General features: G+C 39.6%; 1 protein-coding gene across 1 annotated transcript in view; it reads left to right on the forward strand.

Moving 5' to 3' along the window:
- GALK2 (galactokinase 2) overlaps positions 1–16,812 on the forward strand; it is a 46,527-nt gene extending 29,715 nt beyond the window's left edge. Inside the window, exons 8-10 of the mRNA XM_083870994.1 lie at positions 1,976–2,186; positions 9,367–9,568; positions 16,341–16,812. Of these exons, the coding sequence (XP_083727120.1) occupies positions 1,976–2,186; positions 9,367–9,568; positions 16,341–16,548 (621 nt within the window). The 3' untranslated portion in view covers positions 16,549–16,812. The remainder of the gene's footprint in view (positions 1–1,975; positions 2,187–9,366; positions 9,569–16,340) is intronic.
- The last annotated feature ends 3,691 nt before the right edge of the window (positions 16,813–20,503 follow it).

Raw genomic sequence — 20,503 nt, forward strand, 5'->3', positions numbered from 1 at the left:
ACCACGTTGTTGCCTTATAGAATATTATTGTTTGTAAATTCTGTTTAACTTCTCATAATAAACTCCAGGGGATGCTGAATATTGGGATTAAAGCATGAGGAAAATAGTTACCATTCATGTAGCACCTTGAAGAAGATCTATATGTACCAACATACAACAAAAATATTTAAGTAAAATTAAGCAGTAATTTTTATTCTAACTTATCAGTAAGTAAGTTTAAATACAAATCGCATAAAGGATGTGGAGTTCTAGGTACTCAGAGCCTTTGAAAAGGAGGCCAGAAGTGACTTCACCAGTCTTTTACAAAAAAAATTCTCTTACACTGATTTCTGCATTAGTCACTCGACAGTTCTGCTTCTTTCTCTACCACTGGACATATAAAATTTTGTTTTAAATGACAGCAGTGTTATATGATTAGGATTTTGTTTGCTTTGCTCTGCTGAGCCTCACATAAATCTCAGCAAGTCACTAGATGGCACCAAAAGTAGTTAATTTTTAGATACTGCAATAAAGCAAAACTGGAAGAGCCCCTGCAATAAAAGCACTGTTGAGGGAGAGTGAGAATCTACACCAGATAGTTGGGCAGCAGATCTGCTTAAATTTCATGCTGTAACTTTGCACAAAACAAAGCAACTACTTTCCAGACCTGTGTGTAAATCCTATGACTTTTTAACTCAGAAAATTAAATGGCTTAGCTGAATCAAGACAAATTATTTCAAATCAATCTCAGTCCAAACCTGAGCTTATTGAAAAGAATAAAACACTGGGTGAAATCTTGGCCTTGTGGATAAAATGTTTGAATGCTGATTCGTATAGAAAAAGGATTTCATTCCCTGGTCTTTCTGTACCAGTTTAAACTCTTTCCAGACATACAGCTTGATCTAGAAGTTTTAAACTCAATTTAAATAGTAGAGCACTGGAGATATACCATGTGCCTACAAACAGAGTAAAATGACATTGGGCTGTACCTGCTAATCTTTGTTTTACTTTGTAATCTGTTGAAATTACAGGCGGTGTGTCACTGACCACTGACTATTCTTCTATAATTCATAACATAAAAATATTTCACCTCATGAGGAAAGCTGCTTTACCACTATCATTAGGCACACAGGAACATCAACACATATTTCAGACTTCCAGAGAAAAGCCTGTTGGACATTCTGCCTTTCAGGATCCTGGTGTGTTGAAGTAATGACTGTCAACTGCCAAAACATCAAAAAGATACACAAAGCATGGTATCATTGCCAGGAGTGGGGAAAGCAGATCCATCTATACTAATGAATATCACAGCAACTGTGTAGGAATGGAAGAGATTCAGACCAACATTGTACCATTCCTGTAAAGGCTCAAAAGTTCCTTTAAATTGGATGTCAAAGAAGGTGCTTAAATTTTACTTAAAACTCCAGAGATTGAGAAAGGTTATGGTTATCCTCCCCACAAATTTTATGATCACTTTCATATTTTTAAGGCTATTATGAGAAAAGGTTGTAATAACAACCTCAAGTGTTCATCAGAAAATTCCAGGAGTGTATTGGAAATGTCAAACTGAAATGTTAGAGCAAATATTAATGGTATGGAAATAGACATTTTAATGACTTTTAGTGTTACAACATCATAACACTTGTATAAACAGTTGTCCAGATGGGATTGTAAAAGGTTAGTAAGTGCTTGAAGTAACAAAGTCCATGGAAGAAGATAAATCACTGATCTGATATCACACAAATAATGCCAGTAGGACTTTTATAGACAGTACCTGATTTGAAGGAAGAATATCTGTCATTCACAGACCTTTAATAATAAATATAAGTATTGACTTCTCTGTACTGATAGAAAGTAGGTTCTGATGGTTCTCAATTAAGAAGTGGAAAGAGAAAATGGGCCTTAAAGATACTTAGAGACAACTAATATTTTTAAACAGGAAAGCATAATATTTTCTTTTTCTTTTTCTTTTTTTTTTTTTCTTTTTTTAATTTAGCTTCTCTCAAAGTCAAAAGGTTTGGAGTGGAGAAAAATGTTGAGACTCCATGATGTGCAAACCAAACTAGGAGTTAGCCTAGAGGAAATGCTGACCATCATCGAGGAGGTATTACATCCTGAGCCTTACAGCACAGAGGAAATTTGTAAATGCCTGGGAATTAGCCTGGAGGAGCTCCGCTCTCAGATCCTTAGTCAAAACATGCAAGATGGTAAGCATATATGAAATGGTGGGGTTTACTGTACAATGTTTGTATTATATAAAAATTTTATGCATTAGTAAGTAGTGCAAGTGGAAGTCTTGCCAGAATACTTGGCTGGAATTGTGGTTGGGAAGTGAAAGAATTGATACTATCATCAATTGATATTTTCATTCTAACTTTTAACTTAAAATACAGCAGACTTTGATTTTGATTGAACTGTTTCTAGATGATGAAAATAGCAAATCACTTAACTGGTGTTCAAGACCAGCATAGATGGGTTTGTGCTTCTGTTCTTAACTGATAAATACACGATCACTTCCTAAAACAGGCACTGTGCAGCAAGTCGTCTTGGTCTTTCCTGAGAAAGTTCCTGTCACTTTTACTATTTCTTTTGTTTGGACTATTTCTTTGGAAGATGTTGGTGGAGTTGAACAATTTGCTATCTAAAGTATTTCCCAAGTTTAGGATTACACCACGCAGTCATGAGCATTGTCATGCATGAAATGCATCCTGGATGCATATAGTAGGGTTGCTAATAATATCAAATAATAGAGAATTTGTGAAATAATTCCTTTGTTTTCATACTAGGTTTCCAACTGAGATCAGAATCTTTCTGTAAGAACTACACAGAATCCTTCTTCATTGTTTTCATTCTGTAACATTAACATCTGTATTCTTTTGGAGCCAAATTACATCCTTGTCAGTCCTTCCCAAGACTGCTTTCAGGAATGTGTACACTGGATTTGTATAGATCTGTAACATATCTATACTGACAATTAAATAATCTGGAGTGATTGTAAATTTTATATATTGAGCAAGGACAGGTCCTGAATCTTTAACCTGTTCTGCACCCCACTGGTATTAGACAGTGTGAGATGATCTTACTGTCTAATTACACTGCCAGAAGATACCAAGATGGAATAAGGTATCTTAAGCCAGCTCCTTATCTCCATAGAAAGAGTTTTGATAACTTTGTACTGTCTGTACATGAGGAATATATGAACCATGTACATGCACTCTGCAGCATTTTCCTGGGAAACTGCAAGGCTGTAAATCTTACACTGTCCCTGCACTCTCCCCTTCATGAAGCAATGCAGGACTATTAACTTACAGATGTTTATACTCCTTATACCTGGCTTATAAAACAAAATTCTACTGTGCTGCAAAATTGAGTTGTTTATACAGGTTATCTTGATTTTTTTTTTCAAAAAGCAAAGTCTAGATGAAAAATTTAGACATAAAAGCCATAGAAGAAACTCAAAGGAAATTTTATACTGTAGCTATGAATACCATTTGCAGATGTTTGCTGAACAGAATCTCTTAAACTTTCCTGACCGTGATTTCATTTGATAAGACCAATTAAAAAGGGTTATGCTGAAAGCCTTTTTGTATGTACAATATGAAATTAAGTAACATTTCTGTAAAACTTAAGCAGAAGAAACAAGACAGACACAGAAAGACTCTAAATCGGCTGGGTTAGTTACACACTATGCAAATTACACGTTATGTTGGCTTTGGAACACCAGAGGCTGTTTGAAGAAAACACTTTCCTTACTTCCTCTCTACTTTCCTGCTCTATTTTAATGACAATGCCTGGCTTCTCCATGTGAGAGAGAAAACATACTGGCAAATAAGTAACCTCTGCAGAGAATTTCAGAGAGTCACTGAATTTCTTTGTTCAACATGAAGAACAAACCATAACATTTAGGGCATCTTTTCATGCCCAGGGATCATTACAAATACTGTTTTGTACTGGCATTGTGTCTCATGTTTAAGGATCTAAAAGTGCTCTGTACATACTGGTTTAGCCTTAAGTCCAGCTTCCCCTCTTCTACTCCTCCAGTGGCAGTACTGTACATAAAGTTTTATCAATATGTAAGGATAACCAGATAAAAACTCTACATGTCAAAGGAACATTCTATGGACTGGCTTTGGTCAAGTCTCAAGCCAGATCTGGAGGCCCACAGCAGCTTTGCATCCCTTTTACAGCAAGTATTCAGGGATTTCTGCAGTTCTCCACTGTACAGCCCATTCGTTCCCCATGTTTGGAGAAGTACAGATCATGTATAAAGCCTCTCTAAACTTCCTGCAGTTGTTCTTTGGTCAGCTCAAAATCCTGAGTTTAAAGCTCCCTTGCAAATGTTTACACATGGATTGCACTTGTGGCTTCTGAACATCTCTAGAAAAATAATATTTATCACTTTCTAAGGTGCACTGTGCCATAATTTTGGCTTGGACTCAAGTGCTTCACAGAACACATAGTGTGTGGTGATTGTGGGATATTAAGTATTTATAAGCTTTGCCACAAACGGATATTCTTCTGTAAAACAGCGTATTCCTTTAACCATGAAATGTTTTTCTTCTTAAATAAGGTGGTTTTTTTAAACCCAGTTTTCCTTTTCATATAAAAAAATTTAATCTAATTCTGACATTTAAACCTGGGAATGAAATTGCCATGGGAGGAGCAGGCATCCATTTGCTGTGTGGATTTGGCTGTTTAACTCCTATTTGTCCCCTGGAAAGAGAATTCTAAATCTGTGCTGCCAATTGCACAAGTGGTGTTTGAACAGCCCTTCCTGGGCGTTGATGGTGGCCCGAGTGCAGGAACAGTCTCTGCGCTCCCTGCACTGGGTGTAGGTGAGGGGGTCTCGAGTGTCCTGTCAGGCAGCTCTGGGGTACAAAAAGCTCTCTCCATGCATCAGCAGATGCCCTGCACGACCAGAAGTTACACCTCCAAACTGAGAGAGCTCAGAGCACTTTCCAGTTTAAGGGTCCAGGTGCCTAGTTCAGTCTTGCCCTGATCCATGCCATGGAGAAATTTTGGGACATACCCCAGAGACAGAGATGTGGCTGCTCCAGGCAGATCCATACCTGGAGAGTTGAGGCTTTTGGGGTGTGCCACAGGTTAAGCACAGGCACTGAATAGTCTAGGTTAGTTGCAAACGCCTTGTAAAGCCATCGTTCCTCTGGAGGAAAAATCACTTTAAACCAGTAGTTATCATAATCTCAAGACAGGTGTCTGCTAAATGTGTCACCGAATCCAGCGATGACTCGTCCCCTGGTTTATTTTCAGAGAGCCAGATTGCAAACAGTTACTTGAGCAGTCCCAGTAGAGTAACTGTTCCCCACTTCATGTAGGGGGTTCACAATCTGGCTCAAATTAAAGCCATCTGGCAGCATTTTCTTATATACATTATGAGCCAGAAACCTTCACCCTCATCATGTTCAATCAGCAGGATGCCTAACAGAGAAGGGTACAATTCCACGTGAGTAATGGTGCTAGAAACTGTCCCCTACACAACTGCGTGTCCGTGAGTTTTTCCGGTTGTAAATTTCTAACAGTCCCATCAGCCATGTGCAGCTCATTAATCTACAGTGAAATGTATCTTTAGAAGCTGCCAAAGCAACTAGAAAAAAAATATATAGCCTGGAGAGGTTGGTCTTTAGCTAAAGGTCAGATAGAATTGTACAGGAAGCCTCTAAAGAAAGGAATCTGCTGAAGCTGAAGTTGTAACAAATAATGTGAGTTGCTGAGAAGCCACAACGTTTACTTATGCAGAAAAAAAAAATTCCTTTGAATGGACTGGACAGGTTTGCACAATTTTTGTAAAGCTAAAATTAAAATAATGACCATACAGTTGAAAATCTACAGTTAACGTTTCTGTTATATTTAGATAACCCTCAATTATTTCGGACTAATAGCCCACATTTTTGTCTGTTAAGGGATTTTGAACAAGCTTTCATTTACATTAATCTGCTCAGTCACAACAACTTGGAAGGTTCTTGCTGCAATACTATCTATTAGTGCCCGGGAGAATGTCACCACTCTTTCAAGGGCATTTGGTGGTTTGTAAGTGAACTGAATTTACGTGTTCATGGGTGACCTTACAGAAATCCTCTGCAGGAGCACGGCTCAGAGAACGCAAAAGTAAGTTGAAGTGGGAGAAATCAGGCCTTTATTATTGTTGAGTGGATTAGGAAAGTATATTTACATTTTCAGTCTAATCAATTACCTAATTCCATGCATTATAGCAGATTTAAGGACCCACATGCTTTTAAGAATCTGGCATTAGTTCCCTAAACGCTGCTTTTTGTGCTCTCCTTTGAGCACCACAGAGAGTGAGACCATATAACCCAGTTCTGCAATCCTGCAAGGGTTTCTTTGGGGGCTTCAGCTTTTCCTCTTTCAGAGCACTCCAGCCTTGGCTCAGATATAAACTAATCAGGTGTGGGCTCTCTGGTTTTGTTTCTTTTAACCTTTACCGTGATGATTTAGGAAATCATACAAGCTGTGATGTAGCAAACAGATTCCAATATAGATGTGATTTTAGAAATATCATCTGTACTCTATCTTCAGTTAGGCATAGAGGGTTTGTTTGGACTACTCATCCAAACAGAAGAGATAGAAGAAGGTTTCTGTATTATCAGAGGCATTTGGTGTTGAAAGCTGAAAATACGTGAATAATTTCATTATTTTAGAAAAAGCTTAGAGAGTATATTGAGCTGTTTGCTGTCCTGAAGATAATTTTGCCTGAAGAGAAAACTGCCTGAGAAGAAAAGCAAGCTATAACAAAAATTCTTAAACACAAACAGAATTTTTTTGAAATAAAATGCTGCCTGTAACAGACCAATAGCTAATGCCAGGATCCCAGCCTTTAACCAGTACTAATTTGGTAAATGTCCGCAGAGGAGTCTGCAAATAACCCACAGCCACTCTCTGCTGCCTGGAAGGAGTGTGATCCCGGCCAGAGGAGCTGTGTCAAGGTAGCAAATTCCCCCTCCACAAGAGGCTCTCCCAGGAGCCAGCACTGCCCAGGACACAGCTCAGGTCCCTGGCTGGCAGCCAGAGCCCAGCGCCCGTTGTGGTCGCCAATTCCCGACATGACGAGCGCAACACAACCCCAGAGATTTTAAGGTAATCTGGCCAGTAGAGCATTGCTCTACCAAAGGGTGGTCTCCGAATCAATCACAGCCTTTGGCAAGTCTGTGGCCCGACAATTGAAACCAGACATGTTTTCAGTTCATTCTTTGGGTTACTACTGTTCAATGGTGATTTACAAGAGAGTGTGAGCTATGGCAATCTCTCACGCAACTTTAGATATTCCCTAAACGAATGCACATTTAGAAATCTCCTTGCTCTAAAACAATGCCTCATAAGAAAAGAATATTTAAAGAGAAACCACCCTTAAAAATAGGCCAAGCTGCCTTTCTTCAGCATTCAAAAATACTGAGGCACCACTTTGCAAAACACAGTGCAACTAACTCCAGCAGCAACAAAATCAGAAACCAAAATATGCTCTTCCTGTGTGATACTCTCAAGTCCATGTTTCTGAGGGGCACTCAAATTTTCTCATTTCTGTCCTAGTTTGAAGTGCTTTCAGAAGGCCTGTTCACATGACAAACAGCACAGGGTTTCTCAGTAGCAGGCTGTATTGAATTACAAAATAAATAGGAGCAGAAGCAATATCAGCAGTAGCAGAACATTGCTATGTTAAATGTTTCTGTCTCATTTTAGACTACTTGTGTCTCAGCACTATTTTCAGCATTTACAGTTGTGAAATACTCTGGAGAAATAAAAAGGCATTATAGAGGTGCTGATGAAGTTTTAGTCTATAAGGGTTGCTGTCTGGAGTGTACAACACAAGAGACTTCATATTGGACCTAATTTTCTTTCCAATCTTTCAAGGAAGATTTCTGCATGTATTTGCAAATGTAGATTACTGAAAGTGACAGAAGTGGTTCCAGAACTTGGCAGTCCCCAAAGAACAGCCAAGTAGGAACTCAGTGTGTCTGAGTCAGACAGCAAGTTCTATTTTAAATACAGGGCTGGTCTTGCTTCTCCTTTTACCTCTATTTGAGTGTTTTATCTGCCATTTTAGAAAGTAAGAGAGACCAGGAGCTGAACTGAGAGAGAAACTAAAGGAGAATTTACATGTAGAAAGAAGATGAAGGATGTTCTGAAGTGCTCTAGCAAGGCTTTGCTGTGCTAAAATAAGGAAACAATGCAGTAGGTGCTCCATATAGAGGTTAAAGTCCATTAATATTTGCCACCCAAACAGCTCACGCAAACCAATTTAGTCATAAATTCAATTATGTCATGCATGCTTCTGGTGAACAATACTTACTAAATAGTAGCCATGGTATTAAAGCAAACAGAACTATATTGGGAGAGGAAAACAATGAACTGTAGCACAAGCTTGGGAACAGCAGATCAATTCTCAGATATTAGTTGCAAACCAAACCTTCCTGTAAATATGGGTGGCTTGTGGTGTCTTTAACCACAACCATCTCCTTCCTTTTTATGCTCCATTATTCAGGCTTGATGGAGGTCTCTACCCTGACAGCCACACAGGTTTGGACACCACCCTGACCCTTCCCAGCAGAATTGCTTTTTTGTGGCATAATAGAAAAAGTTTAGCCAAAATCCTTGCACTAGTCTTTGATCTCAGTAGGTCAGTACTAATCAGTACCTGTCTGGCATCTCTTCACATCCACACAGGCTGCACTAACGTGTTGGCAAATAGCCTGTACCAAAAATAAACCCTGAAAACCAAAGTGAAAGCACCTGTTCTCTTCCCTGTACCTTTAATCCAGTATTATCTGCAGTCACAGTAAGCCTGCATTGTTGAGAAAAGAAAAAAAGTGGGTGATGATTTTTGTGGTTTGGTGGCTGTTTTTTTTTCAAGCAAAGGTCCATCTGCACAGTTCCATAATTGATGCAGATTTGGCCTGGAGCAGACACAGACAAGGCCCTGGGCCAGCAGGTGCTGGCTGACAGCTGCCTGTAGGGCACTGGGGACCCTCCAGGTGTTCTCCTGCCTCTGTTCTGCTGCTATTTTGAAAACCTGAAAGCTTTAGATTAATGCCCTAACGCTGTCACTGCCAACCCTTGTGTTTCTGCCTTGCCTCTGCAAAGTAAGGGACTGAGCCTGTTCAGTGGCACAGCAAATAACCAGAGCACCTGCATGAAGCTGTCAAAACCAAAAAAGATGTGGACATCCCATTTTGATAACCTCTAAACATTATTTTTTAATAGGGCTTTTAAAGGAGATATAGGTGAACTTTTGCAGAAGACTTTCAGCCTATAGAGCTCTCATATAAAGGATAAATTGCTAAAACCCCACAATTTTGTTATGTTTTCGTATATTGCTTTTGTAGTGAATAATAATGCAGTTTTCTTTTTGTGCAGTTTCCACCTTTAAGCTATACCAGCGTGCAAAGCACGTGTACAGTGAGGCTGCCAGAGTGCTGGAATTTCAGAAGATTTGCAGCGAAGCACCTGCCAACGCACTCCAGCTGCTGGGAGAATTAATGAAGCAGAGCCATATCAGCTGCAGGGAGATGTATGAGTGCAGCTGTCCTGAACTGGATCGCCTGGTCGACATCTGCCTGTAAGTTCTGACCACAAGGAAGAGTAATCCTCTGTGGAGAATACAGCTCGAATTGAGGAGAAAATATGACATCCTTGGCTACTGCAATCTTAAAACGAAAGTATTCTTGTCTCTTCTTACAAAATTAATCTCCTGCAGGGACATTACATGGTCAATTGTTTCCCTGCTGACATCTGTGTAATACTTTCAGATGAAAGCTACGGTTTATGGCTTTATTACAGATTTGCTTTTGGACTGACTCATCGTCACAAGTGTTACGTTAGACTGTCGGCTACTCTTTTGTAAGTTGCAAAAGAAGTCATAAGTGGTTTTCTTAAAACATCATCTTACTTGTTCTATCTGAACTGTTACTTTTTTCTTTATTTCTTTAAAGCATCATAACATGATTTGAGTTGGAAAGGACCTTAAAGATTATCATGTTCCAACTCCCCTTCCATGGGCAGGGGCACCTTGCACCAGACCAGGTTGCTCAGAGCCCCATCCAAACTGGCCATGAATACTTCCAGGGATGGGGCATCCACAGTTTCTCTGGGCAATCTATTCCAGTACCTCACAACTCTCATAGGAAGGAATTTCTTTCCAATACCTAATCTAAATATACCAGTTCAGTACTGCTGCCACAGGAGTTCCAGAGCATAAGCAAGCTGTCCTACAATCTTAGGTTGTCTTGGAATTATGATGAAATGTAGTGAAATACTATTTGCATTTTTTCAATTAAAAAATAAGTTGTCCAGTATATCAGATGGGTTGTCCAGCATTTCACTGTTTAGAAATCGAATGTGCTCACTGTTACAGGGGCTGACACTCTGCTTCTCTCTGTGCTGTCTGAGCTTTCCATATATAATTAAGGCCCCATCTCTACCCCAGCATTCTTCTTTCAGCTGTGATCCCTTTCTAATTCAGTTTGGTTATGAGGGAACAATCTCAATTCCAAAGCACATTCCCTGAGTGCCATTTTGTCCCTTCTCTTCTCCCACACACAGGTTGTTGTGGTATCAGGCTGTTGTTTCCATGACTCAGCTACAGGGGATGATGAGATCTGGTACAGTCGTGTGTTAATCCATAAAGTGAAAACAAGCACTTAGTACTCACATCCTACACAGCATTTCATCCCTCCCACAGGGTCAGTATCAAACAATGTACACATTTCAGTCCTTCTTTATTTCTCTTTTTATGGTATATTTAATCCCAGGACAGACACCTGATGCTAACTTGGATCTAAATTCATTGCCTATAGAAGCAATTTAGTGGTTGGTGATTTTTTTTAACAGTGGCTGGGGGAAATAAACAGTTTCCCACCTGGGCAGTCCCACCTCTACTCTGTCCCTGCCTCTGCCCCAGCCATCCTGTCCCAGCTGCTTCCCACAGCCCCATAAGGGCTCCCTGGTGATGCCACCCTCCTAACTTGTGCCCCTAATTGTTCCTCCTTCTCCTTGGAGAAGGGTGTGCTTAGTTTGGGAAACTGCCCTAAGTCAGAGCATTACTGCCCAGCCAGAAGGGAAATTTGGGGTTACACAAGTGTTTGCAGGCCTGAGATCAAGAAGTGTTGTTTCACTGTCTTTTAGAAGCAGACATCCCAACCTCTCTACATCTTTTTGTCTTGAAGAAAATAAACAGTTTCAGTTTGAAGTTAAAAAAATTAAATACCTTACCACCTTTACCAGCTTTTTGCTTTTTTTTTTAATAACTGAGAAATTAGTCTGGCTTAGAATGAAAATATGAATTTTACAAGCATGCAATTTACCACATGCTTTTTTCTTCTGCACTCATGGATTTTTTAAGTTGCAGTACCCATTTATCAGGTCTGTAAATCAATAGACCACAAAATATGATTATTTAGGTGAGTCTGATTTCTTTTGCTGACAAGATGGAATAGCCTCTGGGGCAGAAGGGTACAAAAACTGAACAGAAGACTTCTGGACACTGACAGATTATTTTGCGTGTGGGATACACGTGCTGTTTTGTGCTACAACACAAAGCAGCCTGATAGCCACTGGACAGACTGATAGCAACTGAGGAGAACAAGTTTTGATTCTTCTCTTGGGACCCAATCCAGGGTGTGTAACTCTCAGGCTGTGTTCAGTTTATTGTATCACACAGTGATCACATCATAAAATAAGCTGTGACAGTCACTCAGCAGGGCAGTTCCACCAGAGTTATCCCAGCTGCTCAAAGGGAGCTGCTGATCCGTGTGTGAGAGGGGATAACTATCTCCAGGGTCAGCTGAAGACAGAAACTGAGCTCTACTGAATTATCAAAGATCTTGGGAAACAAAGTCTTGATCCCATGCAGGGCATTGGCGCTGCCACTTCTTGAGGCACGACTGGCAGGGCAGGAGCCTTAAATTAACATCTGCATTGCTTTAGGTACAGTAACTGCCCAGGGCTGGTGCCTCAGTCAGTGAAATCCAATGACTACACTTGGCAGACCTGAGGAATCCATTCTGACAGGGCCTCTTCTCAGAAAAGCTGGGAGGAAACTGTCCTGCCCTGTGCAGGGGAAAACAAGCAGGTACAGCCTGGCCAGATGTGCTCTGCAGTGTGGAGTTACACACTGTAACTCCACATTGCAGTGAAGCAATGAGGATGGCAGTGACAGCCTCTTGCAGCAGGAAGCTCAGCACAGGAATGGAAATTGTTTTCCCCATTTGGGCTGAGCTCTGTGCTCCCATGGTGACACAGCTCCAGCCAGCTCAGGCAGGGGGACACTGGCTGGCAGGCAGGAGCACAGCCACAGCACCAAAAGGAAAGCAGCAGTTAGGATTTTTCTAAATTAAATTAAAATTCATCACAGCATTTCTGTTCCAGGGAGCAAAATATAAATAGTGAAGGAAAAAATGTGATATGTGTGCCCACGTTACATCAGATTTCTGATTTACCAGCAGAAGAGTCCACAGCATATGATGGGCAGAGCTAAGTACCACAGCACAGTGTCATTCACATGGAAAGACTTCAAATTTATAGATTAAAATTATTTCATCTGGGGATTTTTTATTGTATTCTTTGCACAGAAAAAAGGAAATTGTTTGTTCATTATTCTTTGCAGTCTTGTCCCACCAATAATATTTCCTAAGAAATGCATCTTTCTTCTCTAGAAGTTTAGTACTAAATCTTTTTCTGATGCAGTAATTAGATTTCTAAAAGTGTATAGCTATTCCGTATGAATGCAGCTAAGCCAGCATTTAATCTTTGGAAAAAAACCCCATTTTCTTAAGTTGTACATTGAAAAACCTAAAGGACATAAAATCACTAGTCACTCTAGGAAGACTTGGCTGATGTGATTATAGAAATGGCCAGGAACTACATAAATTACATTCTTTCCTTACGATGATATACAGCCGCCCTGTAACTTTCAAAAGCTTTTCCAAAAATACATTCCACAGAATTGCCTGAGTCTACTGCTGCTCTCGCCTTACAAGGTTTAAACTGTGAAGAATAATCTGCATATCCAGATGTTTTCTGTTTTGCCTAGATCTTTATGTTTTACTGTATAACCTCTGCCAAGAAAGAAAGGGATCCATACTTGCTGTGGTTTGTAGTGCTGAAAACTGTAACCACGAGTTGGTCAGTTGTTTTTTTTCATTTTGCAAAGACTGAAGACTTGTGCTTTCTGTAACCCACCTCATGCTGTTAGTAGCTAGTTTACCTGTTAGTCTTCTAAAGCAGGTAACACAGCAGATTTACTAAACCATTAAGGGACAAAAAATTGGATGTGAGCTCCTAAGTAAGTGAGCTCCTAAGTAAATTAGGTACTCTTGAAAATCTCTCAGTCCTTAGTGTTACACATAACTTACTTTCGTTTTCTTATTCTCCATCTTTTGGTGCTATAAATCCTGATAATTTTTGTGTTCCCAGCCATGCCTCTTACACGACAGACAGCTGAATCCCCTCCGACCACTTTTAAAAGATACAGATTGTACATTACATCCAGATGCATTATGGTAGCCAACACAATTCTGCATTTTATCAAGACTCTTATCATTTCCACTGATGAGTTTCTTAAAGCTGCAGAGCCTGCGATCATGGCATAATTTGAAATTTCAACAAAGCCAGAAATGATTAAGCTTCTATTCAAATACAATCTAAACTACAAAGCAGAACAAGCACAATCCCCCCTCCCTCCATTTATATATTTAAATCTTACCATGTTAACTCCATGCTTTCAGAAAAGCCACTTAATAATTTTAAGTATCTCAAATTAACAATATTGCTCAGGGGTTTCTCACCTTTTAAAAGCACAGTTATTTTTAAAATGGACTTACTGCCATGTCTTGCCTACTTTCCATATACCAAACTATGGGATTTTCATTTTTACTCTCTTTTATTCTTTTATTCTTCTTTCCTTTGCTGCAGTACTCATATTTTTGCTCTCATTTACACCCCCCTAAGCCAATCTCTTAATGTCCAGTGAAGACTGGAACAAGACACATAAACACTTGCAGAAGCAAAGGCCAGAACCTTGGACTGGGGGCTGAGTGCCCCCAGCACTGGACTCCAGCCACATGATCCTTGTCCCTGGATCCAGTGTCACTGTGCTGTAGCCCAGCAGCACACAGGGCCTTTCCACACCTCCCACGGCACAGCTGAGCTCCTCATCCCCAGGATTGTCTGCTCACACTCCTCTTCAAAACCCATCCAGATGCCAGTACACAAGAGGAGTGTCTGGCTAGGAATCCCACTTTACAAGAGGGATCCAGCTTAGTATTGAACTGATTAAAACTTTGATGAGGCAGTTTCAGACCTGTTCCAAAGACAACTTCATTGTGTTTGATCTAGATACCTCCCAGGCACCACATCTCCTGCAGACACTGAATTAGGGGCTCCCTCCTGGATCCTGATGTAGTATCAGGTACCCGGTTTTCAGATGGTGCAGCACTGCCCATCAGGTTCCTCAGCAGCCCCAAGTGGCTGCTATCACCACATTTGACACTGTTATGCCACAGTGTTTTGAAACACAGTGACTTCAGCTCAGCAACAAGGATATTTTCTGTCTACTTTATGCTTTATTTCAACTAAGTATTCAAAAATGACTCAGTAAAAATGAGGCATGAGCATGACCACAGAGAATTATGAAATCAATAAAAGGTTCAGAACAATTCTGAAGGGATTTCAGTTGCCTACCAAAATAAAAGCCAGACACCATCTGAAATACAAAGTTCCGTCTGAGGTAACAGACCAAATGAGTACAGACAGTTGATTTAACAGACTCTGAAAAGTGCATTGGGTCTTATAAAGTCAATGGGAATTTCCTTATTGATTGCAACTGAGACTGGATTGGATCCTGCTCATTTTAGGTTGCTCCATGGACTAGAACCTACCAAAATTGCATCAGAGAATGAGTGGCTTACAGGAATAACAATAAGTAAAATAGAACACCAACAGGAAATGCAGAATGAACATAAAATCGAGTCAATATGAAGGGTGGCACCACACAGACACACTGAAGAAAGTGTTTCTGTTCAACAAGAGATGTGTGTTTAGAATCAAACACATATGCAAGTACTTGCTTGAAATATGACCTAACCTCTACTAACTCAGCACTACACCAGATTCATTTAACATAAAATGCACACATGAAAAATTACAACAGCCCACTCCAAATGAGCTGTCATTTTCCAATGCTATTCACATGATGTTGTCTCTCCCTCTAACATATTCTAGGGCTGGTGAATCTCTCTGTGCATGACTATTGGAAACACATCAAAAGTATTTGTTTGTAAGTCAGATTAGATCTCCCATAAGAATCAGATTTCAGATGAGTTTTCTAAATCTGACTGGTTCTGTTCTCAGTAGGTTAAAAAACCCCCAAAGTAACTTATTACATGGTACTTTCCTACTTTTCCTTTTTTCCTACTTTTTCTGAGTCTAAGATCAGGAACACAGGTAAGCAAACTATTGAAAACAATTCCAAATTCTAATGAGATGGCATCTGAGTCTTGAAGCGTAACCGTATGGGATTTGGTCTAGGACATTTCTAGCAGGCCAGTATCTTGAGGCTGGGAATGGTTTATATTTCACATGTCATTCATTTGTCATTGTTCTTTCTGTTCACACTCCTCATTAAGAGCATTTTTTCCTTTTCGGACTACATTCATACTTTACCTTTGCTGCTGTCAGTCTTAAGTTCATGAGCAACTACCCAACTCTGTTCATTCAGCATGAACAGAAGTTTATGTGAGTTTATTTATACAGAGTGCGGTGACTCTATGACTTTTTGAGAGTCTCTGAACTCTCCTATTCTTGACTGGCATGCTCAGCAGTCCTGCAGAAGCCTGTGAATCTTCAGCATGGTTTAGATCTGTCCTGGAAGAATAGAGCTATTTGTCTTTGCCACATTAGAAAATGGCTTGCATGCCTACATCCTGTGCAATTAGTTTATGAACCCTCTTTTGTTATTTTTGTCATGTATTTCTGTTTTCACTTCTGATGTCTTATGAATGTTGCTAACACAATTCCTTTCTTCTCCTGCTTTCTTCATCTCAGCTGCGCTGTGATCCTAAAAACAGCTGATGCTGAAACATTACAAAACAGGGGGACTTTTGGAACTGATAGAAATTACTATATTGCAGTTTAAAGCGTCAGCACTTTTCTTTGGTCCAAAAGGGTAACTGCAAATTGCTGCAGTGTTACATACAAGCAAGTGAACATCAGAAAAGTCTGATGACATGGGAATACTCAAAACAATCTGAGCTTTCTATAAAAAAATTTATATATGAAAAAGTACCTCTTTTTGGTTTATTTTACATTATTTTTCCCCTGTTATTTTCTTTTAGGCAATTTGGGGCCATCGGGTCACGTCTGACTGGAGCTGGATGGGGTGGCTGCACTGTGTCAATGGTGCCTACTGACAAGCTGAACACTTTCCTAAAAAATGTAAAAAAAGCTTATTACCAAACGGATGGCCAAAGGTTAGCAGTGGAGGATAACAGTCTGTTTGCTACCAAACCTGGAAGGGGAGCTTTGGTTTTTGTTGAGGCCTAAAGAACGTTAAAATTTTAAAGAAACTATGTAGAGCATGTAGAACTGGCAGTACTTCCCATGCCACAGTACATGAATGCTTTTTCTGGTTTGTATTGTAATGAGCAGTTGCTATTATCAAAATATATTTCTGAAGAAGCAATTAAAAGAAAACTCTTTGATTATAAAAGTCTTTTTTCCCTCTATTAAATATATCTTTGATTATAAATATTGATTTACTAAAATGTATTGACAGGGAAAACTGAAATTGAAATAAAAATGATGATTTGTTACAGTGTCTGTCTCTTCTTTTCCCTTTCCTGTAATAAAGGAGAGACCAGGTGTCCAATGAGCTGCCTCAGTGGAGGGAGGGGACCTTGCAGTGTTTGCAGGGCTGTTCAGTGCTTTTTCCCTTCAGGTTTTGGACATCGTTTTGCTTGGAGCATTCTTTAAAAAAGTAAGATTAAACTGAAGCATTCCAAAAATTGGAAGGACCTTGCTAAACATTCAAAGTTTTCTACTCTCCACAAGTAGGACAATTACTGTTGTAATTAATGATAATATTGGAGGAGCAGCTGCAGGCCAAGTAAAGCGTTAGGAATACAATATATTATGTAGGACAACTTTTCTCCTTGTGATATTTCTTAGGTATCTTGGTGCAGGTATGAAAGTTTCAACAGAAATGAATGCTATTCATGAGCTGTATGATATGACAACCTAAGTGAATGAGCAAATAATGAAGCAAAGTTGGATTTTGAGTTATCCAAACACCATACTCTCATGCTTGAGTCCCAGCTGTGCATCTACATCATAGAACATTTGCATTTTATGCAAAACTATTATAAAGGACTAAATATGATCCGCTGACCATGTCAAAAAAACCCAATTAAAATTTATAAGGAATAAGTAATGAGAGACTTTACTCAGTTGTACTAAGCAAAAGTAAGTTCTAGGTAGGACTCAGGGCAAATGGCATTGACATTACTGACAAATTCTGACCTTGTTCCCCCCTGTAACTGCTCTGGCAGTACAGACCCACAGTTCATAACATGCCTCCTCAGCAGGAGAAATGGTTGTGATTGCAGAAAGGGGACTGTACATCAGGATTCCCCCAAAGATGTCCTAACCCTCTTCCCAAGGGGAAAGTCAGGCTCCTGCGGCCTCTCTCTTGCACAAACTTCCACTTCTCTGCTCTCTCTAAAGAAAACCAAAGAGAAGATTTGGTCGTGTCACAGCCCTTGCAGCCATAAAAGACACAGCAGGAGTTGGCCCCGGGCACGTTTTTGTGATGCTAAGCACAAGTTAATGTCCAGAAGTCTGCATCAAATTAGAGATCTCTCAGATTTTCTGTACATTACCCATGCTAAATCAGGCCAAACCCAAATTCTCAGAGGTTCCTAATTCTGTGAGAAGACTCTGCCAAATTTGAGCACAGAAGATGAATGACAGCCAATGCAAACTACGAGATCTTTTCAGGAACCTCAGAGGGGAATGTCATGGCAGTAATATCAGTAGAGAAGATCTCTTATTTCTGACAACCAGGAAAAGTGGAACAGAGTACTTGGGTCAAGTAAATTAAACACTGGGCACAAGAAGCGGAGATGAAAAGACACTTTGGAGAGAGGACAGTTAAAAGGATTCACATGAGAAGGGAAAGCAAAGGAAAGGGGAAAAGTTCTGAACAATTAGCAGCATTACAGAATGGGCTAATCTTAAACATTCCCTATTGCCATCTTTGAAATTTAATATCTTGTAACCCATTTGTAATGTACAGTAGATATACTGTGCATTGAAATCAACTTGTAAATATAGGACCCCAAAAAATAAAAATCAAGTAAGTATCTTCAACAATGTTTAAGATAACCACAGATATTTTAAAGAAAATATTGCCATTGCTTTGTTACCAGCTGCCTAATGAAATACAATGCTGAGCTTACTCCAGTGAGTTCCTATTTATTATCCTGTCATAAAAATGCAGTAGAATACAGTAAATACCAGTCCTTTCACTAAGATATTTGCATAGAACTTTAGTTCAGCTGGATTCATGGAAGCAGTAGTCAGTGTATGAGCGGAATAAAAATATATTATGGTGGTTTTTTCTTCTTTTTTTTAAAATTGAGCATGACACACAAAGTCATAGAATCTTCCCCAAAACACGCAGGCTGCAGTACATTTCAAAATGTTTCTGACAATCTTATAAATTATATTCCCATAAACAAAGAAAAGGAAACCAGATATAAAAGGAAAAAAGTATAAAAGAATAAAACCAGAAGTTCTAAACTTCTTAAGAATCTCTTTCCCAGGAAAATTTTAGACATAACTTTCACAGAAAAACCTACAGAATTCAAACTATTTACATAAAAAGGGCACTCAGGCATTTTTATTTACTGACTATATATGGGAAGCAAATGTTTCTTTTAAACAAACAAACAAGAAAGTGTTTGGGGGTTCTTTTGTTTTGCTTTTTAAACCTTTAAAGACGTGTTTCTACATAATGGTAAAACTTCCCAATGATCAGAGTGTGAGAATGATAAGGGGCAAAGATATTGGTAGCATCTCTAACAATAAACCAAGGAGATTTGGATGAAAATTTCTAAGTCTAGAGCATATTGCCTAAGCAAGACTTTCCAGGTCTGTATCTTTAGTAGTTTTTCCTGACTACCTTTTAAAAATCTCTTCTATAGCTAGAGTAATGTTAATTGGTAAATCAGATCATAAAATTGTTTAGGTAGAAACAGACCTCTAAGACCATCAAGTCCAACCATTGAGCCAGGACTGACAAGTGTACCACAAACCGTGTCCCCAAGTGCCACATCTACACATCTTTTAAATCCCTCCAGGGATGGTGACTCCACCACTGCCCTGGGCAGCCTGTTCCAGTGCTTGACAATCCTTGCCATGAAGAATTTTTTCCAAATATCCAATCTCAACCTCCTCTGGTGAAACTGCTGCTCAGTGACAGAAAGTGGCTCAGTGAGCACTTCCACCAGGTCTCTTGGCTCCCTTTGGTGGATCCAACCAGTGCCAGAGACTTGTGAATGTTGAAGTCAAGTGGCAGTGAAGTCACTGATGATCTTGTCTTGGATTACAGGTGCTTCATTCTGACCCCTGTCCCTCTCCTCCAGCTCAGGGGGTTTGGTACCCAAGAACAACTGCTCTTACTATTAATGCCTTAATCTTACTATTAATGCCTCTCTCAGTCTTTAGTACCTCAGGCGTTTCCTCATCCTTCATCACTATGTTACCCCCTGCACACAATAAAGGTTAGCACAAGCTATGATTATCCATGGAATGTAATTGTATCTTAAGGCCTGACTGTAATTCATTCAATCACAAGTTTAATCTTAGTGTGCGGTAAATGGGCTCTAAACCTTTCCAAAAAGGATCTGGAATGGAGACACAGACATCCGGGTGCAGCATCATTGCCTGGTGCCATATTAATGCTCTGTATTATGGTAATCCCACTGACATGTACATCTTCATCACTGCATTTGCTGACTGTGTCTCTGTACACAGGAACATGCTCAACCTCTGAAATAGCATGAGAGCAATTTTACCATTCACTCAACGGGAGGGGATCACGGCCGTGCATTTGACGTTTGCTGCCTTGGACACAGCACACACACACAGAGACATATGGCAACCTAATATATAATAATTACTTACATAACATTTTCGGGAATATTGGTTTCTAGTTCATATGATCTGAATGCCAACTTTTATTTCAGCAACTGCTGAGTACTTAGTCAGTATAATCCTTCTGAAATTCCTCTCTGAGTCCATGTGTCTCTTTAATAACATCTTGATATGTTGGAGCAACTGCTGCACTACAGCTTCAGTCAAGGGAAAGATTTGTATTTTCAGCTAACTACGAAGCTTATTTTGTGTGCTAAATCCCAACCAGATCTAGTTAAAGATACACAACATTCACAAGACTATCCTGTTCTTAAAAAAGATACCTTGCAAATCATAGCTGTTC

This window comes from Zosterops lateralis (assembly GCF_965231275.1).
Source record: "Zosterops lateralis genome assembly, chromosome: 13".
Classification (NCBI taxonomy): Eukaryota; Metazoa; Chordata; class Aves; order Passeriformes; family Zosteropidae; genus Zosterops; species Zosterops lateralis.